Raw genomic sequence first — 27889 nt, 5'->3', positions numbered from 1 at the left:
ACGCAGGAGAGAACCCATATTTATTGCATCGACGCTGCCGGTCATTATTTTCCGGAGAATATTGGTGTCGTATCGAAATTGTCCCATCTTCGCGCGCTGGCGTAGTCGCTAACGGGACAACGAAGGCGCTATATATTTGACGCTGGCGGAGTTGCCTATGCTCGTCGGGGGTCTCTTTTCTCAGGCGGTAGCTCCTCGCAGAAGCCTACAGGCAGTCTCCGCCGGTCGGTTGCAAGGGCATGGGCGCCGTGGCATTGGCTGTGCTGCGAACTCCGCGCTGCACTTCAGTCAGAGCCGCTCCCCGATGTGCGTGCCCAGGTGCAGAGCCATGGTTCGTTTGCTCTTGCACGGTAGCTGGCAAACGCAACATGCGGGGGCGTAGGGGCAGAACACATGATTGCGGTCACGGGCGGTAGATGGAGGCTGACTCCACAGCCGCATGCAGGATCCGTGGATGATCCGCTCCCCATGTGGCAGGATGTACTCGAGCCGCCTTATGCGCTGGGACGTGTGGAGTTGCTGCATGGGGAAGAAATACGGGGTTGGTGGGTCAGTATACGCAGCAGATTCACGTTCACATCGTGGCCACTCATGTGTGCTTGGAAAACGGACTTTTCGTCACATCGACAGCTATAAGCGTACAGTCTCTATCTCTTTCCCACGTCAAATGGCGTGATATCGAGCGTTGCATGCACCGAACACTACTACGATGACTCAGCTCAGCCGTTAGTGTGACAGCCCTTTGGAACCCAGCCAAGTGCTTAGAGTGATTACAGTTTATAAATCAATGATTACATCAAAACAAAATTCAGGGGGGCACTTTGTTGACCTTAAGTGCGGTGAGGCGAAAGCCTTAAGCGCGGTGTTGCTGCGTGTGTCACTGATGTGTTGTTAAGATGTTAAGCTTCGCCTCTAAGAGTGAAAGGCGACAGCGTCTTGCAACGCTGCCAGGGAGTCCATAGAACGCCATCGCCCGTGAGGTTCTACGCCTTGCTCGTCGGTAAATTGTTTTCCGAGGCAAGGAAATGCATCTATCTCGCATATCTCGGTGTACACCTGAACCTCGCCGTAACGGGAAGGGAGGAAGATGGAGTGAACTGAGTCACTGTATTCACTACACGCGCCTTTGTTCATTCCAAACCATCTAGCTTGCATGGCGGAGTGGATAGCATGCTCGTCTCGCACTCGGGAGACCGGGGTTCGATTCCCGAACTCGACCAATTTCCTACTCGGTTTTATTTATTTATCTGGCCTCACTAGAAAGGTTAATTAGCCTAATTGGGTAATTAAGCAATGAACTAAACTCATTCCCACTCACTTGGAGCATCACTATAGGATCCCTTTAATTGGTTGCATGTTTACTAGCGAAAGTACAATTGGCCCCGTTTAAAATTCGCGCACTGTGTCGTCACGACCGTTTCGACCAATTGAAAAGCGGGACATTTCTGTCGACAACTCCTGCTTACAACGATGTGGCATTAAAGTCTTTCGCCTTAATAAATGAGGAAAAGCCGAAGAATGACGGTGCAGAAATGGAGGAACGAGTGAGCTGTAGCCGCATATTCCATTTCATGCAACGCTACGTGTGGCGCAGAAATTCTCGCATCTCGGTGAACACTAACCGCGCAGTAGAAGGGAGGAAGGTGGGAGTGGAAGAAGATCAGAGGTGCGGTATAGTGGAGGGGCCCGGAATAATTTCGACCACCTGGGGATCTTCAACGTGCACTGACATCGCACAGCACACGGGCGCCTCTTGCGCTTCGCCTTCATCGAAACGCGGCCGCCGCGATCGCGTTCGAATCCGGGTACTCCGGCTCAGTAGACCGCTTAAAAAATTAAAGGAAGGCGTGTTACTGCGCGCTTATTTTGTGGTCGAGTAAACAAAGGCATCAGAAGGCGAGATTGGGCCGCCAGGAATAAGAACTTATTGAATGAAGCTCATGGCAAACGTATCACGTAATAAGCCAGCAGGCAGAGCATTAGATATTTTTAGCTCACCATAACGAAGGTACTAGTTTTTCATCGGGGAATGCACATATCAAATCAAATCAAAGTTTATTTCCCATCTAACACTATACAGATGGAGGAATCGTAGAAAAAAGCTGCCTTTGGCAGCTTGACGAGTCTACAATCCTAATTATTGACAGGGAGGCAACACAAGAGCTTATACAATTTTAAAAACAAGCACATCAAGGAAGCACCAGAGAATACACGAAACATTATGTATACGAAACATGTATACATTATGTATACATTATGTATACATTATGTATACATAATGAAACTTAAACCATGTTATTCAAAACCAAATTATGTAGTTCACGACGTGAAAAAGAAAACAAATCGAGGTTAATGTGGATATATCTATTTAGAAGAGATGGAAGTGTGTACTGAAGGCATTCCATACCAAGATTTAGTCGAGGTGTTGGCACTGTCCATTCTTTGCCACGTCTTGTAGGATAGACTGATTCTTTTTTCCTTAGTTCTGCTAAATTTTTAAGATTTGTTACATTTTTCTTGATTTCTGTTTTAAAAGTAACACTGAGGCGATATTTATAAATATTCTGTGCTTTAATAACTCTGGAATGACAAAATAAAGCTGCGCTTGGATGTCGGAACGGTAAATTCTATGTATTTCGGAGATATCTTTTTTGCATTAAATGAATACTGTCAAGGTTAGTGAATGTTGTAGTGCCCCACACCAACTAGCAATAGTTTAAATGCGAGTTGAATACTGAATTGTATACCAGCATCTTAGTTTTTGTGGGAAGTATGTATTTTAGACGACCTATAACACCAGTGATTAGAGCTATTTTTTTTGAAGATATAATTGACATGATAATCCCATGACATACTGGCAGAAAATATAACCCCAAGGCATTTAAACTGCTCAACAATTTCTACAGGCCGCGAGTTTAATATAATATTATCGTGCTATGCTGATAATAAATGCTATGCTGATGTGAAAAGTTTAACGCGACAACGTATACAGCTCATACGGTCGACTAGCCGGCACCGTAGTAGGCTCCGTGTGTCGGAAATAATCGAGGGCTGCGCGTAAAATAAATCGCATAGTAATTTGTGGTTCTAGTGATCGATGATTGGTTGCTGTGCCATAGGCGATTACCAGTTACTGGTATTAGTGTTATTAAATAAAGAAATGAAAAAGATACAAAAATTGGAGAAAAGGAGGTGTTTAATGGTGTGAAAACGCTCAGAATGAAAAGCGAGTGCTCGGTTATGGTAATTAAGAAAATTTAGAGTGTATAATTGGTCCAATAATTAATTGAAACAATTGAAAAAATGAAATATGCGTTCGAAGGTGTTTCCGACGGGCAAGGCGTCGTTCCGTGGCAGCGCTGCAACACGGTGTCGCGTTCCACTTTTAAAGGGGAAGCTTAAGCGTCCTCTAGTTTTTATGCGAAGCATATTGCTAGAGCTACCACTCACGCCGTCGCTGTGGGACCCCCACGTGACACCGTGACGTCACACCACGTGACATCGGATGAGAGAGCCGGCCTCCACCTCGCGCCGTCGCCGTGGGACCCCTAGCCGTCACGCCACGTGACACCGTGACGTCACACCACGTGACATCGGGTGAGAGAGCCGGCCTCCACCTCGCGCCGTCGCCGTGGGACCCCTAGCCGTCACACCCGCGCATTCCCGCGCATTTCGAACGCGCGTTCACACTCGGTGTAGGTGAAACGCTCGCTCCACCGGGCAGGCAGACGCGGCTTCCGTGGCAATCCAGGCGCTCACCCAACGCGCGTCTCGGCGTTAGTCGGCGTTCCGCTGTAGCCATGCCGTTGTCTTCCCCCACGACGAAGGCTTCTAGTGGTTGTATTAAAATGACCAAGTATTAAACCAAGGAAAGCCATGTATTACCAAGCCTAGACACTAATATGCTTCGCATTCCCCAGGCTTAGCCAAGCTGAGCCTCAGCAATTTTTTTTTTCTTCCTTTGTTAATGCCATGCAGAAAATGAATAATTAAGTAGGCCGAGCATACATATAAATGGAGAGTGCAGGTTACTGCGCCTGCGCTTTTTCACCTGTTCTTTCTGAACAATGGAAGTTGCTCTCGACGTCGTTCAGACAACTGAGGTCTGTGCTTCGTGCGGAGGGACTGCACACTGTCGGCGCTTCCGATGGCACTACTACTTCCAAGAATCGTCGGCTGAAGCTGATATACGGCGGGTGACTAGCGGTACCTTCGCGTCCAGTAGAACTGCCTGCGGTTGTTGGAAGAATGTCCAGGCTTACCTCCACACAGGACAGGTCGGAGTCGAAGCTGTCGGGGAAGGAGCCATGGCAATGAGGAGGAGCGAGGCGGTGGGCTGCGGGGCCATGGATGCCACCGGTCTTCTTCCTGCAACGCTCGATACCCGGCACTGTTGCGTCGCCGACGATGGTGGGGCAGCCGACGTGGCAGCGAGAGACTGGTGGGGCGGACGAGTGGCCACCAACACTGCACCGAGACACCCTGATGCGAACGGTGGCACGAGCGCGACACGAGCGGACGGCGGCAAATGTGGTGACCACGTGACTGATATGACGTAATTCACGAGCTGTACTAAAGAAGAAGAAATGCGCGACGGAGGAAAGAGAAGACGGAACTAAAAAGGAAAAAAACATTCATGAAACGCTTTTAACGAGAGCTTTCGCTGTTAACAAGCGTTATGGGTTCGTTGGCTACCAGCGCAGGGAAGGAATAACTGTATTGTTAGTTCTTCATGTTTCTGCGGTTTTGGCGCATCTTAAGAGATGATGTTGTTGTTGTTGTTAGCCTCGTACAATAGCACGGGCTCTCCTTGTGCTTGTTGTTGTAGCCTTTGACAGAATGGCACATACCCACACAGGGGGATCGGCCAAGAATCGGGAGGTAAAGGTTGGCATTCACCTGTACATAGTAAAGGCAAAAGAAAAGCACACGGGAGAGGAACACCGGGGGAGTCTACCACAAGAAGGGCAGGTTGCATCCCTAGGAGTCTTCCCTGTCGACTGCGTCCACTTCTAAACCAAACCATTTCTAAACAGTGGTAGGTTGACCTCAGTCCAAGGCTGCGCTGGCCACTGCCGCCCGTCGAACTCGCTGCTCCGGACCTTGTTGGTCTTCACAGCGGTCTCTGGACCGCAGAGTCTCCCACTGCCCGCACACTAGTTTTGTATATTGGGGACCACGTCTATGTTTTAGGGCGGAAGCCTTTAATGCCTCATCGTTGTAAGCAGGAGTTGTAGACAGAAGTGTCACGCTTTTCAATTGGTCGAAATGGTTGCGACGTCACAGTGCGCGAATTTCAAACGAGGTTAATTGTACTTTGGCTAGTAACCACGCGCAACCAATTAGAGGAATGGTATAGTGATGCTCCAAGTAAGTGGGACTGAGTTCAGTTAATTGGTTAATTAACTAATTAGCCTAATTAACCTTTCTAGTACGACCGGAGACATAAATAAAGCCGAGTAGAAAATTGGTCCAGTTGGGGAATCGAACCAGGGTCTCCGGAGTGCGAGACGAGCACGCTAACCACTCCGCCATGCCAGCTCCATGGTTTGGAATGAACAAAGGCGCGTCTAGTGAATACGGTGTCATCGTTCACTCCCATCTTCCTCCCAGCCCTTACGCGAGGTCCAGGTGTCCACCGAGATATGCTAGACAGATACATTTACTTTCCTCAGAAACCAATTTACGGACGAGCAAGGCGTAGAGCCGAACGGGCGATGGCGTTCTGTGGACTCCCTGGCAGCGTTGCAAGACGCTGTCCCGTTCCACTCTTAGAGGCGAAGCTTAACATCGTAACCACACATCAGTGACACAAGCAGCAACACCGCGATTAAGGCTCCCGCCTCTCCGTACTTCAGGTCAACAAAGTGCCCCCTTGAATTTTAGATTTCGCCACTGCCGTGATCGTTTGCTGGGTTTGCGTCGGCAGATATGATGCCTGTCAACGCGAGGAAGTTTCTGCGCTTATCCGCCAGTGATTTTTCTCATTGACCTTACACTTTAACGCACCATGTGTACAAGGGAGAATTCCCGTGAAAACTTGAGAAGTACAAAGATGCAGAAAAAATTGCAGAACATTCGCTTTCGAGAGTGGAACGCGACAGTGCGTTGCAGCGCCGTCAGGCAGTCCACGGAACGCCATCGCACTTTCGGCGCGACGACATGGCCGTTGGAAACACTGATCGCAACGCATTTTTGAGCGAAGTAATGGCGCAATAGGATCTTAAGAATGGTCACAGGACGGTTAAAGCAGACAAACATTCAGGGGGCACTTTGGCTCTCTAAAGTGCTGCAAGGCGAAAACGTTTCCTGGCGCACTGTTTGTTTTTATTCATTTTTTATTTTTAACATTCTGGTTTTTATTTTTTTATTTTTGTTCTTTTCTTATTTTTATTGTTTTTATTTTTATTTTCATATCGTATTTTTTATTTCGTTTTTATTTTTGTTTATTTTCTTATTTTTATTTTTCCTCTCCTTCACTTTATTCCATTTATTTCATTTATGAAACCGATGCATTCCCTAGATGCGCCTTTATTCATGCCCGATCCTTGAGCCTTCGTGGGCAGCGTCTCCGCTTGAAATGCCAAAGGCTCTGGTTCGATTCCCACCCTCGGCACAGTTTCTTTTTAAGCAGTGACGCCCAAAGGCGGACAAATCAGACGATGCGTCTGTCGACACGGCTGCGACGCGTCTGTCGACTCGGCTGCCGACGCGTCTGTCGACACGGCTGCCGACGCGTCTGTCGACATCGCTGCCGACGCGTCTGTCGGCACGGCTGCCAACAGCGTCTGCTAACGACAGTATGAGGCATTAAAGGCTTTCGCCTTAATAATTGTAACATCTAGGTAATCACCTCAACCGCACCGAAAGGGAATGGCGGCTCTTTGACGCCCGTTACTGCATTTCGAGCCGTCGCCGTTGTCCGTTGTACGCACTTTAAGCCGCGAAACGAATGGAGCGGGACCTTGGAAAGCAGAGGGCAAAATGGGCAAATTGGTTTCTGAGGAAAGGAAATGGCGCACTATGTGTCTCACACATCTCGTGGACACCAGAGGGAAGGCGCCTAAATGCCCTCTTGGAGCAGTGGACACCTCAATCGTGCTTTAAGCTACGTGGCGGGAGGGACAGATGTGCGCTGCATGCGTTGGCATTGACAACGTTGTGCCAGAAACGCGGCGTTCGTTGTGTTCATTGGCGTTGACCATGTTTTACACTCCGATTATTTTAAGGAAAAAAGGAGATCATAATGGCTCCCTGGGTAAGCGGACGCCTGAATAGTGCTTATAGGTACGTGGGGTGATGTTGAGCTGCACGCATTGACAACGGTTGGGCCAGAAACGCGGCGCTGAAGCCATAGGCCATGGGCGTTCAAGGTGTTCATTGGCGTTGGCGTTAACGTTTTACACTCCGTTCATTTTAAGGAAAGGGAAGGGAAGTGAGCGTGCGCGGCGAGGCACGCTAGCTGTTCGTAGTGACGTCACTTGTTCCTCGCGCATGCGCAGTATGGTCGTGCAAGAGCACGTGAAACGGCGAGACTGTGGGCAATGTAGCTGACGCAACAATACGTGGCTAGGCGCAGATGTTGCTTTCGCAATCCTCCAGGTTCAACCAGAGGTAAACTACAGGCAGTTATTTTATTCCTTCTACCACAAAGCTTCCTTCATAACAAGAACAGTTAGCGGAGTGTTTCTTGAGGAAGGAATGTGTGTGAAAAATAAAAATGCAACCATTTAAACCTAAGAAGAAAAAAATTACCGACGATTACGTTACTTCCTAACGCGAAATTTGAGCGCAGCAAATAAGCTGTTTCACCTTTTCGATAGATTGAGGCAAAGAAATCGAGCAACACATGTATGCGCTATCACAGAATTTTTTTTTAGCAGACGGAGGACTTCCATCGGTCGTCTCGCTCATGGCTCAGAAAGAACTGGCAGATAATTTCGCAGTGGCGAACGGCAGCGGCAATTTCGGCTCGGGCGGTGCACATATACAGATCCGCCGCCACCGATCTGGCTCTCTGATTGCCACCGCACAGGGCGAACGGCAGCGGCAATTTCGGCTCGGGCGGTGCACATATACAGATCCGCCGCCACCGATCTGGCTCTCTGATTGCCACCGCACAGGGGTTGCATTGGAGGAGGAGCGAAGAAAGGAATTAAGTTCGAGCCGGCGCTTTGACAACCGGAGACTCGCAGGAAGAGGGGGGAGGGGGGCGGCGTGTACACCCAGCGGCAAACGATGGGGGCAGAAGCGCGCGCAGCAAGCGGACAACACGATAAAGGGAGGAGGGAAGAGATAGCAGCGACTGACTGATGCCGCTGACGCCGATAGTGAGTCCACCCCAGCTGCGGATGAAAGGGGGGCGGAGCTGGTTACGAGGCCGACGCCGACGACAACGCCGACGACGACGCGAAACCCAGGAACGGACGCCAAAGAGCTGCGCTCTAAAACTTGTCTACTTGTAAACGTGATAGTGATGACAAGTTGATGACGCCATTGTAATTCATCAAAGAAATGAAAGAGATGAACAAACTGAAAAAAGGGGGTGTTCAAACATGTCAAAATTTTCAGAATGAAAATGGAATGCTTGATGATGGTAATTAAGAAAATTTATAGTGCGTAATTCATCAAATTATTAATTGAAACAATTAAAGAAAAACGAAATATGCGTTTAAACGTGTTTCCAGGGAAGGCGTCGCGCCGAACGGGCGATAGCGTTCCGCGGACTCCCTGGTAGAGTTGCACGCCAAAGAGCTGCGCTCTAAAACTTGTCTACTTGTAAACGTCTTCCTCGAATTAGCCTCAATCTATCAAAAAGCTGAAACAGCTGATGTGCTGCGCTCAAATTTCGCATTATGAAGTAACGTAATGGTTGCCAATTTTTTGACCGAACAAGCTGTATACACTGCCTGTGCGATGTCTAAAGACGTTGAAGATCTCCATGCTGCTGAAATTAGTAGGGAGACTATTCCTGAGTGCTCTACCACTCCACTCCCGTATTCCACCTCTCCGTCAGAGAGAGGCATTTTCCAAGCATGCTGCGGGTCGCCGCCGGTGAAACGGTTGGTACAGGGATCTGAAGGTGCTGGATCAGAGGTCGAGTTTCGCCAAGACGTCGGACTAACAGCTACCGCTCTAAAATATGGAGGCTTCAACATAAACAAATAACGTTTTTATTGCATCGACGCTGCCGGTTGTCATTTTCCGGCGAATTATGGCGTCGTATCGAAATTGTCCCATATTGGGGTGCTGCCGCAGTCGCTGGATAGTGAAGCACACGACGGGTGTGCCTCAAGCAGAGATGCTCGTCACAGTCCCTCTTCTGCGCCAATGGCTCCTCGCAGAAGCCCTGCAGGCAGTCGCCGCCGGTGCCTTGGAAGTGCATATGTGCGTGGCTGACCAGGTCCGCGCTGCACTTCAGTCAGAGCCGCTCCCCGATGTGCGTGCCCAGGTGCAGAGCCATGGTGCGTTTGCTCTTGCACGGTAGCTGGCAAACGCAACATGCGGGGGGGGGGGGGGGGGGTTACAGTCAGAATCCATGATTGCGGTCCTGGGCGGTAGATGGAGGCTGACTCCACAACCGCAGGATCCGTGGATGGTCCGCTCCCCATGTGGCAGGATGTACTCGAGCCGCCTTCTGCGCTGGGACGTGTGGAGTTGCTGCATGGGGAAGAAATACGGGGTTGGTGGGTCAGTATACGCAGTAGATTCACGTTCACATAGTGGCCACTCATGCCCGCCTACCACCACCGGTGTGTGCTTGGAAAACGGACGCTTCGTCACATCGACAGCTATAAGCGTACAGTCTATATCTCTTTCCCACGTCAAATGGCGTGATATCGAGCGTTGCATGCACCGAGCACTACTACGCTGACTCGGCTCAGCCGTTAGTGTGACAGCCCTTTGAAACCCAGCCAAGTGCTTAGAGTGATTACAGTTTATAAATCATTGATTACATCAAAATAAATGAGGAAAAGGCGAAGAATGACGGTGCAGAAATGGAGAAATGAGTCAGCTGTAGCAGTGTATTCCATTTAATGCCACGCTATGTATGGCGCGTAATTGTCTCACATCTCGATGAACACACTAACCGCGCAGTAAGGGTAGGGAGGAAGGTGGGAGTGAAAGAAGAATCAAAGAGGAGCGGTAGAGGAGTTCTCCGGAATAAATTCCACCACCTGGGGATCTTCAACGTGCACAGACATCGCACAGCACACGGGCGGCTCTGGTGAAACTCGAAACGCAGCCGCCGCGGTCGCGTTAGAACCCGCGTACTCCGGCTCATTAGTCTGCTTAAAAAAATAATGGAAGGAGTGTTACTGCGCGCTTATTTTGTGGTCGAGTAAACAAAGGCATCAGAAGGCGACATTGTTCCGCCACGAATAAGAACTTATTTATCAAGCTCAAGGCAAACGTATCATGCAATAAGCCGGCAGGCAAAGCATGATATTTTTCGCTCACCACAACGAAGGCACTAGTTGTTCATCGCTGAACGCATATGTATGAAAAGCTGAACGCGACAGTGCATACAGCACATGCGGTCGAAAAGCCGTCTAGTGATCGATGATGGGCTGGTGCGCGATAGGCGATGACAAGTTAATGATATTGTAATTGATTACAGAAATGAAAGAGATACAAAAATTGGAAAAAGGGGGTGTTCAAAGATATCGAAATGCTCACAATGAAAAGCGAGTGCTCGATGATGGTAATTAAGAAAAAGAGTGTGTAACTGGTCAAAAAATTGAAAAGATTGAAGAAAAAATTGAAATATGCGTTCGAGGCTGTTTGCAATGGGCAATCGCGCCGAACGGGCGATGGCATTCGGTGAACTCCCTGTCAGCGCGGCCACGCGCTGTCGCGTTCCACTCTTAAAGGCTAAGCTTAAGCGTCCTCTAGTTTTTTTCTTCCTTTGTTAATGCCACGCAGAAAATGAGTAATTAAGTTGATCGATCATACATATAAATGGAGAGTGAAGGTTACTGCGTCAGCGCTCTTTTCACCTGTTCTTTCTGATCATTGGAAGCAGCTCTCGCCGTCATCAAGAGAACTGCGGCCTGTGCTTCGTGCGGAGGGACAGCACACTGTCGGCGCTTACGATTTCACGACTATTTCCGAACATCGTCGCCTGGAGCCGGACGACCAGCAGGCACCTTCAAGTCTAGTAGAACTGCGGCTGTTGGCAGGAAGTCGGGGCTCACCTCCACAGAGGACAGGTCAGAGTCGAAGCTGTCAGGGAAGGAGCCATGGCAATGAGGAGCGAGGGGGTGAGCTGCGCGGCCATGGCTGCCACCGGTCTTCTTCCTGCAACGCTCCATACCCGGTACTGCTGCGTCGCCGACGAAGGTGGGGCGGCCGACGTGGCAGCGAGAGACTGGTGGGGCGGACGAGTGGCCACGAACGCTGCACCGAGGCACCCTTATACGGACGGTGGCACGAGCGCGACACGAGCGGACGGTGGCGAATGTGGCGACCACGTGACTGATATGACGTAATTCACGAGCGATACTAAATAAGAACAAATGCGCGACGGAGGAAAGAGAAGACACAACTAAAATATAAAAACATTCATGAAACGCCCGTAACGGGAGCTTTCGCTGTTAACAAGCGTTATGCGGACCCGCGAACGAACCCGCGTTCGTAGGTTGCCAGCGCAGGGGAGGATGGTTTATGGGGTTTAACGTCCCAAAGCGACTAAGGCTATGAGGGACGCCGTAGTGGAGGGCTCCGGAAATCGCAGAGGGGGAATCGGTTGGTTTGGTTTATGGGGTTTAACGTCCCAAAGCGACTAAGGCTATGAGAGACGCCGTAGTGGAGGGCTCCGGAAATTTCGACCACCTGGGGTTCTTTAACGTGCACTGACATCGCACAGTACACGGGCTTCTAGAATTTCTCCTCCAAAGAAATTCAACCGCCGCGGCCGGGATCGAACCCGCGTCTTTCGGGTCAGCAGCCGATTACCATAACCACTGAGCCACCGCGGCGGCTCAGGGAAGGAATCACTTTATTGTTATTTCTTCGTGTTTCTGCGGTTTTGGGGTATCTTGAGAGATGTTGTTGTTAGCCTCGTATAATAGCATGGGCTCTCCTTGGTTGCCCAACCCAAACCATTTTAAGGCGGAAGCCTTTAATGCCTCATCGTTGTAAGCAGGGGTTGTCGACAGAAATGTCACGCTTTTCATTTGGTCGAAATGGTTGTGACGTCTGAGACGAGGCCGCTGGGAAAAGACAATTAGAGGAATTTATACAGGAATATTTACAAGTGAGCTGCAGGAACGCTGCATCACGACAGCTCAACACAAGACCATGATACCTCGTCCGTAACAAACTGGTGGCAGCGGTGGGATGCTGCTACCTCGTCCCTAACAAACTGGTGGCAGCGGTGGGATGTCGCTACCTCGTCCCTAACAAACTAAAGAGAGATGCAGGAACTCACGCGTGAACTTAACACGCTCAGAAGTATTAGAACGCGATCTCGCTTAAGTGTTTTCAGAAAAGGCGAAAATTTCAGAACTTTTCTGGAAAATTTTGAAAGAATTTGCATGGAGGAGCAGCTAGACGAGGATTATTGGCCACTTGTGTTGATGGGATTCCTCCCATGTGAACCTTGTAATGTCTGGGCGAGGTTGTCTGACGAGGATGCCCACAACTATGCGATAACCAAAAGTGCGCTCCTCCGATACTTTCGTATTCCCGCGGAGGCAGATTTGGAAGGCCAAATTGACGGTGGTAAGCTACACCGCGATAGTGTCAGGGACCGAGTTAGAAGCTCCGCTCAGTCGCCGGATGACACGCGTGCTGTGCAGAAGTGGCGGCATAGGACAGGTTTGGTCCAGGAAAGAAAGGCCACTTCGGCAGCGAGGACCGAGGAGTTCGGTCAAGCAGCTAGCGAAGAGTGCAGATCCACAAGCCGCGAGGGCTCGGGGGATAATGTATGCACTAAGGGTAGCAATGAGGAAGAGTGCAGATCCGCCAGCCGTGAGGGCTCGGGCGATAATGTAGGCACTGCTAAAAATAAGGAAAGGGGCAATGCGTTGGTTTTGAGCCCAGAGAAGCATGCACTTTCCGGGACGGAGGCGGATTCCTGCGGTCGGGAGGATAATACCCAGGAGAAAGACGCCGAAGGTCTCCGTGACCAGGGAAAAGTAGTCCTTGGGTTATTTGAGGAAAGTCATGATGAAAGTTCTGTGAAGGCCGAGTTTAATGGGAATGAAGAGCAAACTGTGAGTTGCAGGATTCCCACCGAAAACAAAGCCGAGCGATCTGCTTCGTTAGTGAGCACAGACAACGCTAATAAGGGAGAAGCGACCGTCTCTAGCCCTGAGGCAAAACCTGCTTTGACAAGCGAGATTGATGCTTCTGCTCAGGAAGAGACTAGTAAGCTTGCGGGCCAGAGCAGTCAAGGAATCAAGGGAGACCCTCCTTCGATGCGGCTGGCGAACCTTAGTAGCCAAGTTTTGGACACAGCGCTTTGCTGTAAGGAGAGCGGCTGCGAGTCACCCGAGTGCACCGCTAAAACCCAAGGGCAGATCGCAACCATCGAGTGCGGTTTAGATCAAGTTGCAGGCCAGGGAGTTAGGGTCGCAGGGTCGATTAGCAAGCCTCAGGAGAGCAAGTTATGCTCAGCAGGAGATAAAGTGCTGTCGGAACAGCTGGCTACTGCGACCTGCGGTGACTCACCGAAAGCACGAGCCGATAATTCGAACTTAAGGGGGAAATACGGCTCGGTGCTGCGTCAGCGAGAAGATGCGGAGGGTGAGGACACAGCGAGAAAGGGAGGCGCGCAGGGCCGTTCTGCGAAGGCAGTTTTTGGAAAGCGGCCGCGCTCAGAGAGAGCCAAGCCAAGGGGTAGACCGCGGAAAAAGGACGAAGGAAGGGCCCAAAACATTGTAAGGGTTAAGGCCGGTCAACAACGTAATCGTCGGATACTGCCACCGCGGTACTCCAGACGCGATAGGCGCCGAAAAAGGGCCAGGGTAACTAGACGCGTTCAGACAAAGCGGAAGCTACCTGACCCATCGCGGCGACCCCGCGGTAGTTCTTGCAGGACGGGGGAACCTCACAGCGGGTCGCAGAGAAGCACGCCCAGCTACCGCATGAAAGAAAGCCGCAATACGGGCTCCAGTCGAAGAACATTGCTGAATCGAGAAAGGAGTTCTCGTGGGCGTTTCTTTCATACGCGACCGTCAACCCCTCGCATACAAATGTTCAGACGCTGCTCGGGTGTTGATGACGCGCGGCCGTGGCGCGGAACAAATCGTAGTTGCATGGCGTCTGAGGCTCGCAGGTGTCGAAGAGCAGTTGATTTTTGTCGATTGTCGGCTGCTAAAGCCACTGTTGGTGTGCGTCCGCGCAGGGCGCGGTTGAAGAATAGGCGACCCCTTTGAGCCGCGGCGCGGCTCGTTAGCAGCAGATTCCGAGGATGTCTCTGCTGTTTTAAACCATTCCTGCAGAAAAAGCGTTTTGCAGAAAAAAAAAGTGAAAAAAAAAGAAGTTTTGAGCAGGAATAGGTTTCCGACGCGTTGTTTGTATTCAAAGCGTTTCTTTTGACAAAGATGGTTTCGAAAAATGCACTAGTGGTGCCCATGTGTAGCAGCGTCCGTTAAAACGCAAAGTACTAGCCAGACGGGCCATTTAGGCCACTAGCATAAGCGCCTGGAGTCGCTTGATTTTTTTTGGAATTTGGGAAATTAAGGTGACTTTGGCTTCGATGTTGAGCGAATCCTTGCGGGGATATGCAAGGTGACGGCAGTATGCTGCTATGCAGAATGAAATAATGTTGTGGTAATTACTAATCGGAATACATCACAAAAAGGGGAGTCTCAAAGGTAATGCCGATAGCTTAAATTGAGGTTCCTAGCGCAAGAGTCAGCATCATAGTTGCGGTTTAATGGTCTTTTTCTTCCTGATGTAGGATTTTGAACCGATTAGTTTTGTTTGTTTTAAAATTGAGATGCGCTATGTGGTGTAATGTGCCGATTTGTGGGCATTTTCTCAGTGCTGCGGAACTACTCCCAGGGATTGATTGGGTTGTAAGAGGGAAAGAGCCTGGCATCGCTTAGTGGGGATTGTGTCGTGCTTGCGGACTGAGCGGTCGGGTTTTCGGCGTGGTTCTAACGCTAGCGGAGCACGAGTCACTTTGCAGTGCCCTTTGGGAACCTGCGCCTGCAAAGGAAGACTTCGGGGTGTGCTGAGCTCCAGAACCGCCGAGAGAGAACCGACTCCGGTTGAGACCAGCCTCAAGCGACATCCCTCCGGACAGCGGATGCTGTCCCCTGTCCATCGGGATCTCCTTCCCCCGGCGGGGCAGTCTGTTACGTCTGGCCTTCGTCGTGGGGAAGACAACGACATGGCAGCAGCGAAACGCCGACAAACCCCGAGACGCGCGTTGGGTGAACGCCTGGATTGCCACGGAAGCCGCGTCCGTCTGCCCGGTTGAGCGAGCGTTTCCCGTACACCGAGTGGGAACGCGCGTTCGAAATGCGCGCGAACGCCGCTCATGGACATTTCGGCGTCTGCGCTACGTGGTTGGCATCGTTCCCCTCTCCCAGCGCGTGACAACGGCGTGATCTCTCGGGAGTGAGTGAGTGCGTGCGTGTCTGTGATTGGTGCCAGTGAAACCCGGCCCCCATCTAGGGACCCTAGGGAAGAGAACTCTTAAAAAGCCGGCAGCGGCACGGCCGAAGAGCTTTTTGTCATCATGGTCTTGTGTTGAGCTGTCGTGATGCAGCGTTCCTGCAGCTCAGTTGTAAATATTCCTGTATAAAGTCCTCTAATTGTCTTTTCCCAGCGGCCTCGTCTCAGACGTCCCTCAATTCTCTCTCCGCACACGACCATGCTACCTCGTCCGTAACAAACTGGTGGCAGCGGTGGGAGGCTGCTACCTCGTCCCTAACACTATGCAGCCAATTCAAGGGATCGTATAGTGACGCTCCAAGTAAGTGGGACTGAGTTTAGTTAATTGCTTACTTAACCAATTAGCCTAATTAACCTTTCTAGTCAGACCACATCAATAAATAAAACATACTACGAAATTAGCCGAGCTCGGGAATCGAACCCCGGTCTCCGGAGTGCGAGACAAGCACTCTAGCACTCCGCCATGCCAGCTCAATGGTTTGGAATGAACAAAGGCACGTCTATGAATACGGTGTCTTAGTTCGTTCCCATCTTCCTCCCTTCCCGTTACGACGAGGTTTAGGTGTCCACCCAGATATGCGAGACAGATACATTTCCTTTCCTCAAAAACCAGTTATAGAGCCGAACGGGCGATGGCGTTCAACGGACTCCCTGGCAGCGTTGCAAGACGCTGTCGCGTTCCGCTCTTAGAGGCGAAGCTTAACACCTTAACCACACTTTAGTGACACAAGCAGCAATACTACGCTTAAGGGTTTCGCCTCACCGCACGTTAGGTTAACAAAGTGCACCCTGTTTTTTCTAAACAGTGGTAGGTTGTCCTCAGTCCAGGGCTGTGCTCGCCACTGCTGCCCGTTGAACTCGCTGCTCCGTACCTTGTTGGTCTTCACAGAGGTCGCTGGACCGCAGAGTCACATTGCTCGCACACTAGTTTTGTATATCGGTTACCCCGTCTATGTTTTAAGGTGGAACCCTTTAATGCCTCATCGTTGTAAGCAGGAGTTGTCGACAGAAATGTCACGCTTTTCAATTGGTGGAAATGGTTGCGACGCCACAGTGCGGGAATTTCAAACGGGGCCAATTGTACTTTGGCTACTAACCATTCAACCAATTAGAGGAATGGTATAGTGATGCTCCAAGTAAGTGGGACTGAGTTTAGTTAATTGATTAATTAACTAATTAGCCTAATTAACCTTTATAACTGCCTCTCCCGTAACCGAGAGTAGAGTAAGCATGAAATGTTTACGGGCATAATGCGAAGCGCACGCGGACACGACGAGACGCAGGGCTGACAAGAATGTATATGCAGCGCATTCGAAACTGTCTAAAGTGCGTAGAGGCGAAAGCGTTTTCAGCACCACTTTGCGTATGTGACACTGGTGATGTTACCACTGGATTACGTCACACATAATTCATGACTAAGTAATGACAAATTACTGATTAGTGTGTAATGACTGTTTAATGACTAAATACTAATAAACAGCTAATTAATGACGCTTAAGCTTCGCCTTTAGGAGTGGAACGCGACAGCGTGTTGTAGCGCTTCCAGGCAGTCCGCGGAACGCCACCACCCGTTCGGCGTGATGCCTCGTCCTTTGAACGCGACGCTTTTTGAGGAAAGGAAATTACGCAGTAATTTTCTGCCATCTCGGTGGACACCCGAGCCGCACCTTACAGGAAGGTAGGAACGCCACCACCCGTTCGGCGCGATGCCTTGCCCTTTGAACGCAACGTTTTTTGAGGACAGGAAATGGAGCAGTAATTCTCTGTCATCGCGGTGGACACCCGAACCGCACCGTACAGGAAGGGAGGAACGTCACCACCCGTTCGGCGCGATGCGTTGCCCTTTGAACGAAACGCTTTTTGAGGAAAGGAAATTGCGCAGTAATTCTCTGTCATCTCGGTGGACACCCGAACCGCACCATACAGGAAGGGAGGAACGCCGCCGCCGCGGTCGGGTTCGAACCCGGAGTATCCGGGTTCGAACCCGACCGCGGCGGCCGCGTTTCGATGGAGGCGAAACGCAAGAGGCGCCCGTGTGCTGTGCGATGTCAGTGCACGTTAAAGATCCCCAGGTGGTCCAAATTATTCCGGAGACCTCCACTACGGCACCTCTTTCTCTCTTTCTTCTTTCACTCCCACCTCCCTCCCTTCCTTACGGCGCGGTTCAGGTGTCCGCCTACATATGTGAGACAGTTACTGCACCATTTCCTTTCCTCAAAAAACCAATTTACAATTTACCACCCGTTCGGCGCGAAGCTACCACACTGCCGACAACGGGAGCTAAAAGCATTTCATGCTTAAATATTGTGGCATGTATGTGCTTTTTGCACGCGTTATTAGAAATCGGAAATTATAATTCCGTGAATTATCAAACGCACAGCTCGACTGATATCTTGATAAACATTGAGAAGGCACTGGCAGCAGTTATTTTTTGTGACTCGTTTGGAGACCAACCGGAGCTTGCATCCCGGTCGCGTAGGAGGGCTTAGAGAGTCTCGTTAAATCTCGTTAAGTCTCGTACGGTGCCCGGATGTTCTCGTTGTTTCTGGGTGGCCGCCCACTTTGTATACATTTGTTTTGCCCTCAGTCATGAGTGTGTTTCCAATGTTTTGTTTGTTTGCACTGTTGAATAAACTTCCCTTTTATTCAGAGCCCGGATGACTGGAATTCAGTGCCCGGATGAGTGGATTTCAGTGCCCGGATGATGGCTCTCGGTCTCGGCGTGACGTCACCACACTGCCGACAACGGGAGCTAAAAGCATTTCATGCTTAATAAAGCCGAGTAGGAAATTGGTCGAGTTGGGGACCGAACCAGGGTCTGCGGAGTGCGAGACGAGCACGCTAACCACTCCGTCATGCCAGCTCCATGGTTTGGAATGAACAAAGGCGCGTCTAGTGAATACGCTGTCATCGTTCACTCCCATCTTCCTCCCATCCCTTGCGCGAGGTCCAGGTATCTACCGAGATATGCGAGACAGATACCTTTGCTTTCCTCAGAAACCAATTTACGGACGAGCAAGGCCAACACCACCTAGACGAACTTCGTCTAGGTGGTGTTGGCAAGGCGTAGAGCCGAACGGGCGATGGCGTTCTGTGGACTCCCTGGCAGCGTTGCAAGACGCTGTCCCGTTCCACTCTTAGAGGCGAAGCTTAACATCGTAACCACACATCAGTGACACAAGCAGCAACACCGCGATTAAGGCTCCCGCCTCTCCGTACTGTAGGTCAACAAAGTGTCCCCTTGAATTTCAAATTTCGCCATTGCCGTGATCGTTTGCTGGGTTTGCATAGGCAGCCATGATGCCTGTCGACGCGAGGAAGCTTCTGTGCTTATCCGCCAATGACTCTTCTCCTTGACCTTACAGTTTAACGCACCATGTGTACAAGAAAGAGTTCCCATAAAAACTTCAAAAGCACAAATATGCAGAAAAAATTGGAGAACATTCGCCTTTAAGACTGGAACGCGACAGTGCGTTGCAGCGCCGTCAGGCCGTCTACGGAACGCCATCGCACTTTCGGCGCGATTACATGGCTGTTGGAAACACTGATCGCAACGCATTTTTGAGCAAAGAAAATGGCGCAATAATTGTAACACCTCGGTAATCACCTGAAACGCACCGTAAGGGAAGGGCTGATTTTTTCCTACGCGCGGTGCCGATAACCACTACGACGCCGACGGCTTTAAGAGCGCGGCTCTTTGGCGCCCGTTCCTACATTTCCCGGCGTCGCCGTCGCCGTTGCCCGTCGTACGCACCTTAAGCTGCGAAACGAATGGAGCGAGACCTTGGAAAGCAGAGGTCAAAATGGGCAAATTGGTTTCTGGGGAAAGGAAATGGCGCACTATGTGTCTCACACATCTCGGTGGACACCAGAGGGAAGGCGCCTAAATGCCCTCTTGGAGCAGTGGACACCTCAATCGTGCTTTAAGCTACGTGGCGGGAGGGACGATGTTCGCTGGATGCGTTGGCATTGACAACGTTGAGCCAGAAACGCGGCGCCGCGGCGTTCGTTGTGTTCATTGGCGTTGGCGTTGACCATGTTTTACACTCCGATTATTTTAAGGAAAGGAGGCACTCATAATGGCTCCCTGGGTCAGCGGACGCCTGAATGGTGCTTATAGGTACGTGGGGTGATGTTGAGCTGCACGGATTGACAACGGTTAGGCCAGAAACGCGGCGCTGAAGCCATAGACCATGGGCGTTCAAGGTGTTGTTGGTTGGTAAACATTTATTAAAACAGTCAAGGGGCCGAAGGCCCAGATCTAGGGGTCGGCCAAGACTCCTTGGAATCTGGCAGCCTCTAGAGCGAGACCGATGAGCGTTCGTTGGTCGTCTAGGGTAGAGCTGCGTAGACGAGCCTCCCAGGTATGTTGTGTGGGTGTTGGCATGTGTTGTCGTGGACAAGTCCAGACCATATGAAGGAGGTCTGCTGGGATATTGCAGTGTTTACACATCGGCATATACAGTTCAGTAAATATATTATGGAATCTTTTGGGATTGGGGAAAGTGTCCGTCTGGAGTTGGCGCCATGTGACGGCCTCTGTCTTTGTAAGTTCTTGGTGCGGACCTGGATAGAGTTGGCGAAAAAGACGATAGTGCTGGAGCAGATCGCGTGAAGTGATTATGGTGTCCTTCCTGACCAAGGCGGGCATGTTGGGGGCGGGGTGATAAGCTGCTCGGAAAGTGAGCCCTCGAGCTAGCTCATGTGCTCCCTCATTACCCTTCAGACCCATGTGGGCTCGAGCCCATATCAGTAGGGTCAGGTGTTTAGGAGGATTTGATACGAGTACGCGAAGCGCTTCGACTGAAATACGGCCATGAGTAAAATTAAGAATGGCGCGCTGTGAGTCACTTATGACTATACTCTAGCTTTAGAAGTGGACAGCGCGAGAGCAATAGCTACTTCCTCCGCTGTAGTGATATGTGAAGTGCGTACGGAGCAGGAGGCATGGAGAGTCATGTTCTCATCTGTGGCAACCGCTGTTGCAGCAGTCCGAGTAGGATGGTCTGCCGCGTCTGTGTAAAGCACGTCAAGTCGGCCAGCATATCGCTGCTGGAGTGACGCGGTCCGAGCTTCTCTGCGATCTTGATGATGAGTTGGATGCATGTTTCGGGGGAGAGGGAGAGTTGATGTTGGCCCTGATGGCAGGTGGGAGACTGACCACCGAGGATGGCAGACGGAAGGGAGCGATGCGAAGTCGTTCGAGGATAGAGCGGCCTGCGGAAGTTAGGGAGAGGCGTTGGCGCTGGGCCAGGAGGGCCGCCTCAATGAGCTCGTCAACCGTGTTGGAGACACCAAGGGCGAGGAGCTTGTCGTTGGGAGTAGAGAGAGGAAGACCAAGCGCTGTTTTGACGCCGCTGCGGATAAGGCAATCCAGGCGGTGCTTCTCCGTGAGCGTGAGACGTAAATATGGAGCAGTGTAAGCAATACGACTTACTACAAATGCTTGAAAGAGACGAAGGAGATTCGCCTCCTTCATGCCTGCCCGCTTGTTGGAAACGCGCCGTATGAGACGGGCTGTCTGCTGTGTGTATCGATGCAAGCGTTGTATTGTGTTGGTGTTGGCTCCGTTGGCTTGGAGGTGGAGGCCAAGAATTCGGATGGTGTCGACCGTAGGCACGAGAAGGTTGTTAACAGTGAGGCGGATATTTGGAGATGTGGGGGGTTTCCGGGTGCCGGGATAACGCACAAAGAAGAGCTCAGATTTTGCTGCTGAGCACTTAAGTCCTTTGTCCGATAAGTAGTCTTCAACTGTGTTGATCGCAGCCTGGAGAGTCTCTTCAATGTGTCCGTCACTGCCGCCAGTCATCCAGAGGGTGACGTCATCCGCGTAAATGCTATGATGAAGGCCCTCGTGGCGGGCGAGTCGAGCGGGAAGGCCTATCATAGTGATGTTGAAAAGCAGCGGAGGCAGGACGGAGCCCTGCGGCGTGCTCTTGTTGCCCAGGGAGATATTCTCGAGGGAGTGTGGACCGGCAACGAGCGTGGCAGTGCGATCCGTAAGGAAAGCACGGATATAGTTGTACAGAGTTTCGCCCACCTGCAGATTCTGGAGGTTGGACAGGATAGCAGTGTGTTGAACGTTGTCGAAAGCTTTAGCGACGTCGAGGCCCAGGATGACCTGAGTGTCTCGAGTCTTGTGGTCCAGAAGTTCATGCTTGAGCTGGAGCATAACATCACACGTGGATAGATGGGGCCGAAAGCCGACCATGCTTGGCGGGAAGAGATCACGATCCTCTATGTATGTCGAGAGCCGCGCCAATATAACGTGCTCCATGGTCTTACCCACGCAGGACGTGAGTGAGATCGGACGGAGGTTGTCGAGGCTTGGGGGCTTACCTGGCTTGGGGATAAGAATGATCTTTGCATGTTTCCATTCCTTTGGGAGAACGCCGGACTCCCAGCATTGCTGCATGTAGGCTGTGAGTGCATGAATAGAGCGGTCGTCGAGGTTACGGAGAATCTTGTTATTGATGCGGTCTGGGCCGGCTGCCGAGCCCGGACGTAACTTAGCTAGTGCAGCCCGGGCCTCTGCCACTGTGATCGGGGCGCTGAGGGAAGGGTTGTCGGGACCCGCATAGTCTGGGAGCAGAGTAGGGAGCTGCGGATTGATGTATTTGTCCCTCAGCTGGGCGAGTAATTCATCTGGAGAGCCTGGAAACTGATTTCAAGGTGTTCATTGGCGTTGGCGTTGTTTTACACTCCGATCATTTAAAGGAAAGGAAAGTGAGCGTGCGCGGCGAGGCACGCAGATGACGTCACTTGTTCCTCGCGCATGCGCAATATGGTATTGCAAGAGCACGCGAAACGGCGACACTGGCCAATCTACCTCACGCAACAATATATGACTACGCGCAGATGTTGCATTCGCAATCCTGCAGGTTTAACCAGAGCTAAGCCACAGCCAATTTTTTTTTATTTCTCCGACCACAAAGCGTCTTTATGACAATCAAGAACAGTTAGCGAGTGTTTCTTGAAGGAATGTGTGTGAAAAATAAGGTCTAATTGTAAACACGTCTTGCTCGAATTCGTCTCAATCAGAAAGCTGAAACAGCTGATGTGCTGCGCTCAAATTTCGCATTGGGAAGTAACGTAATGATGGCCAATTATTTGACCGAACGATCTGTATACACTACCTGTGCAATGTCTAAGGACGTTGAAGATCTCCATGCTGCTGAAATTATTAGGAAGACTATTCCGGAGCGGTCTACTACTCCACTCCCATATTCCACCTTTCCGTCAGAGAGAGAGAGAAACGCATTTTCCAAGCCTGGTGCGGGTCGCCGCCGGTGAAACTGTTGGTGCAGGGATATGACGGTGCTGGACCAGAGGCCGACTAGTTTCGCCCTGGCGTCGCACTGATAGCTACCGCTCTAAAAGATGGAGGCTTCAACATAAACAAATACCAAGGTTTTTATTGCATCGACGCTGCCGGTCGTTATTTTCAGGCGAATTATGGCGTCATATCGAAATTGTCCCAACCTGGCGCGCTGGCTTAGTCGCTAGTGGGACAGCGAAGGCGCTTTATTTGAGCTGGCGGCGTTGACTCATGCGGAGACGCTCGTCGGGGTCGCTTTGCTCTGTCAGTAGGTCCTCTAAGAAGCTCTGCAAGCAGTCGCCGCCGGTCCCGTGGAAGTGCATGTGGGCGGCTGACGAAGTCCGCGCTGCACTTCATTCAGAGCCGTTCCCCGATGTGTGTTCCCAGGTCCATGCAGAACCATTGTCCTTCTGCTCTTGCACGGTACCTGGCACGCGCGACATGCCGGGGCGCAGAGTCAGAATACATGATTGCGGTCCTGGGCGGTAGATGGAGCTGACTCTACAGCCGCAGGATCCGTGGATGGTCCGCTCCCCATGTGGCAGGACGAGCCGCCTTCTGCGCTAGGACGTGCGGAGTTGCTGCATGGGGAAGAAATATGGGGTTGGTGGGTCAGTACGCAGTAGGTTCACGTTCACATCGTGGCCAATCAAGCCCGCCTACTGCCGCCGGTGTGTGCTTGGAAAACAGATGCTTGGTCACATCCACAACTATTAACTTATAGTCTTTCTCTCTTTGCCCGTCAAATGATGCGATATCAAGCGTTGCATGTTCCGAGCACTACTACGCTGACTCAGCTCACCCGTTAGTGTAATAACACATTGGAACCCAGCCAAGTGCTTAGAGTTATTACCGTTGATGGATCACACTTTACAACAAAATGAATTGGCAGAAGCCGAAGAATGAAGGTGCTTAAGTTGAGAAATAAGTCACCTGAGTATGTTTCATACATCGCGTGTAATGAAAGGTACTGAAGTAGTCGGTTTGGTTTCGTTTATGAGGAAAGTTAATTGCGTAGTAATGGTCTCACATCTCGGTGGACTCCCGAACTACGCAGTAAGGTAACGAAGGGAAGAAGGTAGGAGTGAAAGAAGAAAGAGAGAAAGAGGTGTCGTAGTGGAGGGCTCCGGAATAATTTCGACCACCTGGGGATCTTCAACGTGCACTGATATCGCACAGCTCACGGGCGCCTTTTGCATTTCGCCTCTATCGGAACGCAGCCGCCGCGGTTCGGTTCGAACCCTTGTACTCAGCATAGTTGTGCGCTTGAAAAAATAAATGAAGGCGTATTGCTGCAAGCTTATTTAGGGGTCGAGTAAAGGCACGAGACAGCGACAGTGTGAGTCAGCAATGAGAACAGCGATAACAACGTATTTAATCGGGCGGCTCCGCCGCGGTGGTTCATTGGTTATGGCGCTCGGCTGCTGACCCGAAAGACGCGGGTTCGATCCCGGCCGCGGCAGCCGAGTTTCGATGGAGGCGAAATTCTAGAGGCCCGTGTACTCTGCGATGTCAGTTCGCGCTAAAAAACCCCCCGGCGGTCGAAATTTCCGGAGCCCTTCAGTACAGCGTCCCTCATAGCCTTAGTCACTATGGGACGCTGAACATTTATAAACCATAAACCGTATTTAATCGAGCTCACGGCAAAACGTATCATGCAATAAGCCAGCAGGCATGAGCATTAGGTATTTCTCGCTCACCGCAAGGAACGCGCTAGTTTTTCTTCCTGAATGTTGGTAGCGCAAGCAAGAAATTTGGTTTCCTCGACGCGCTAACTGCCTCACTTTTCAGTAGACACCTCAACCGTGCCTTAAGGGAAGGGGTAACAGCGTTACACGCTATCCATGAAATGAAGTATATCAGCAACGCCGGAACCACGACCATTGGAACCAAGAAGAATTGCAACGCCCATCATGGACGCCGTTCGAGCGCAGAGCGAGGTGGTCCGGAGCCCTTCACTACGGCGTCCCTCATAGCCTGAGTCACTTTGGGACGGTAAACCCCAATAAACCAATAGGTTTGGTTGGTTTATGGGGTTTAACGTCCCAAAGCGACTCAGGCTATGAGAGACGCCGTAGTGAAGGGCTCCGGAAATTTCGACCACCTGGGGTTCTTTAACATGCACTGACATCGCACAGTACATGGGCCTCTAGAATTTCTCATCCAAAGAAATTCAGCCGCCGCGGCTGGGATCCAACCCGCGTCTTTTGGGTCAGCAGCCGAGCACTATAACCACTGAGGTACCGCGGCGGCCAATAAATCAAACCATCATCTGCGATCAAGTGCCATTGTTGAGCGTCGACGCGACCGCAGGAGATCATGCACTTCGAAAATCACTTCGGTCATGCACTTCGATCATGCACTTCGAATGCTTTCGAAAAGTTTCAAGGCGGAAGCCTTGAAATGCCTCATCGTTTTAAGCAGGGTTTGTCGACAGAAATGTCACGCTTTTCAATTGGTCGAAACGGTCGTGACGTCACAGTGCGCGAATTTCAAACGCGGCCAATTGTACTTTGGCTAGTAACCATGCAGCCAATTAAAGGGATTGTATAGTGATGCTCCAAGTAAGTGGGAGTGAGTTTAGTTAATTGCTTACTTAACCAATTAGCCTAAGTAACCTATCTAGTCAGACCAGATAAATAAATAAAACCGAGTATGAAATTGGCCGAGCTCGGAATCGAACCCCGGACTCTGGAGTGCGAGACGAGCACGCTACCACTTCGCCACGCCAGCTGGATGGTTTGGAATGAACAAAGGCGCGTCTAGTGAATACGGTGTCTTCGTTCATTCCCATCTTCCTCCCTTCTCGTTACGACGAGGTTTAGGTGTCCACCGAGATATGCGAGACAAATACATTTCCTTTCCTCAAAAATTAATTTACCGACGAGCAAGGCATAGAGCCGAACGGGCGATGGCGTTCAATGGACTCCCTGGCAGCGTTGCAAGAAGCTGTCGCATTCGGCTCTTAGAGGCGAAGCTTAACACCTTAACGACGCATTAGTGACACAAGCAGCAGCACTGCGCTTAAGGCTTTCGCCTCACCGCACTTTAGGTCAACAAAGTGCCCCCTGAATTTTTACGCGCCAGCGTGAAAGCAACCCGCTCCATCGAAAATCCGTGGGCGCAGTCGGCACCGCGTGTTGGGAATAATCGGGGACTGCGTAAAAAAAATCGCATCATGGTAATTTGCGGTTCTCAGCGATTGATGGTGTGTGCGTAAATCACTGCAATTAAAGAAATAAAAAATGAAAAAAAAAATAGAGAAAGGGTGTTGAAAGGTGTAAAAACGCTCAGAATGAAAAGTAGGTTGGTTTATGGGGTTTAACGTCCCAAAGCGACTCAGGCTATGAGAGACGCCGTAGTGGAGGGCTCCGGAAATTTCGACCACCTGGGGTTCTTTAACGTGCACTGACATCGCACAGTGCACGGGCCTCTAGAATTTTTCCTCCAAAGAAATTCAACCACCGCGGCCGGGATCGAACTCGCGTCTTTCGGGTCAGCAGCCGAGCACCATAACCACTGAGCCACCGCGTCGGCATAATGAAAAGTAAATGCTTGATTATGCTAATTTTTTAGTGTGTGTAGTAGGTGAAATGAATAATTGAAACTAGTGAAAAAAAATGAGAAATGTGTTCAAAGGGCGATGGCGTTCCGTGCACTCGCTGGCAGCGCTTCAACGCGCTGTCGCGTTCCACTCTTAAAGGCGAAGTTTAAGCGTCCACCAATTTTTTTTTTCCTTCCTTTCTTTGTTAATGCCACGCAGAAAATGACACTAAGGCCAAGCATACATAGAAATGCAGCGTGCACGTTAATGGCCTGCACTTTTTTAAGCTGTTCTTTCTGAACAATGAATTGTTGCTCTCGACGTCGTTCAGACAACTGCGACCTGTGCTTCGCGCGGAGGGACTGCCCACTGTCGGCGCTTCCGATGGCTCTACTATACTTCTGAACATCGTCGCCTGAAGCTAATACACGCCGGGAGACCAGCAGGCACCTTTGCGTGCAGTAGCACTGCCTACGGTAGTTGGAACGAAGTCGGTGCTCACCTCCACAAGGGACAGGTCAGAGTCGAAGCTGTCGGGGAAGGAGCCATGGCAGTGAGGAGCGAGGCGGTGAGCTGCGGGGCCATGGATGCCACCGGTCTTCCTGCAACCCTCGATACCCGGCACTGCTGCGTCGCCGTCGAAGGTTGGGCGGCCGAGGTGGCAGCGAGACTGGTGGGGCTGACGAGTGGCCACGAAAATTGTTGTTGTTGTGACTGAGAGAAGGATGAAGAGGAAATTGCACGGGCCTGCTACTGGCTCGAGCCAAGCCACCACCGCTGCCACGTGCAGATAGAGGAGAGTTAAAAGATCAGAGGAAAGAGAAAAAGGAAAGAAAAGACGCGCGTCGCAGCAACAACTGCGTCCGCCGGAGCGGACGCTGCTCAAAAAGAAGCGGCCGAAGCCGCGCTCGCCGAAGCGAGAACGGATGCCACGAACGCTGCACCGAGGCACCCTTATACGAATGGTGGCACGAGCGCGACACGAGCGAATGGCGGTGAAAGTGGTGACCACGTGAGTGATATGACGTCATTTACGAGCCATACTAGAGAGGAGGAAATGCGCCACGCAGAAAGAGAAGACAGAACTAAAAAAAAAATTAAACATTCATGAAGCGCTGTTAACAAGAGCTGTGGGTTGGTATGCTAAATGCACAGGGATTTTGAATTACAAAACATTTTAACAGTGATGCTATTTAAGCCGTACGTTGTTCCGTTAGTCGTGCGCAGCCGTGGCTGTTAAAGGAAGGAGTGAGAGAAGAAAGGAGGAAAGAGGAAACTCAAAATTGGCTTTTTAGTAAGGAAATAGCACAGTAGCTGTCTCCCATCTCAGTGTACACGAGAATCGTGCCGTAAGAGAAGGGATAGAGGAGGGAGTGAAAGAAGAAATGAAGGAA

The 27889-nt window shown here is 50.8% G+C and overlaps 1 protein-coding gene and 1 long non-coding RNA gene across 5 annotated transcripts; both read right to left on the bottom strand.

Annotated features, from left to right (window-relative positions):
• Positions 1 to 3: 3 nt before the first annotated feature.
• On the bottom strand, positions 4 to 11545 carry LOC149346655 (uncharacterized). 4 transcript variants are annotated; one of them, XM_089586589.1, is made up of 2 exons: positions 11199 to 11545; positions 4 to 519 (listed from the first exon to the last, which is right to left on the bottom strand). In XM_089586589.1, exons 1-2 carry the CDS (start codon positions 11313 to 11315, stop codon positions 289 to 291), a joined length of 348 nt encoding a protein of 115 aa, XP_089442715.1. In that variant the 5' UTR covers positions 11316 to 11545; the 3' UTR covers positions 4 to 288. The 4 variants fall into 4 exon arrangements, 2 of the variants coding, with proteins under 2 accessions (XP_089442715.1, XP_089442714.1); XM_089586588.1 differs by lacking the exon at positions 11199 to 11545 and adding an exon at positions 4263 to 4747; XR_016292442.1 differs by lacking the exon at positions 4 to 519 and adding an exon at positions 9158 to 9660.
• Positions 11546 to 23030: 11485 nt separating this feature from the next.
• On the bottom strand, positions 23031 to 27453 carry LOC149346654 (uncharacterized). The gene is made up of 2 exons (XR_016292106.1): positions 26998 to 27453; positions 23031 to 23532 (listed from the first exon to the last, which is right to left on the bottom strand). It is a non-coding gene; the product is annotated as an uncharacterized LOC149346654 (long non-coding RNA).
• Between the last annotated feature and the right edge of the window lie 436 nt (positions 27454 to 27889).

This window comes from Amblyomma mixtum, chromosome 4 (genome assembly GCF_055824585.1).
Source record: "Amblyomma mixtum isolate Tamu chromosome 4, ASM5582458v1, whole genome shotgun sequence".
In the NCBI taxonomy this organism is placed as follows: Eukaryota; Metazoa; Arthropoda; class Arachnida; order Ixodida; family Ixodidae; genus Amblyomma; species Amblyomma mixtum.
This window is presented reverse-complemented; position numbering and strand designations above follow the sequence as displayed.

What these genes read in the sequence shown, in the direction of transcription:
- LOC149346655 (XM_089586588.1), bottom strand. Translation starts at nt 4,634, where the DNA reads ATGTTTTTTTCCTTTTTAGTTCCGTCTTCTCTTTCCTCCGTCGCGCAT. An exon ending in CCGACCTGTCCTGTGTGGAG is followed by an intron (nt 520 to 4,262) that starts GTAAGCCTGGAC and finishes TTCCCCATGCAG; the next exon opens with CAACTCCACACGTCCCAGCG.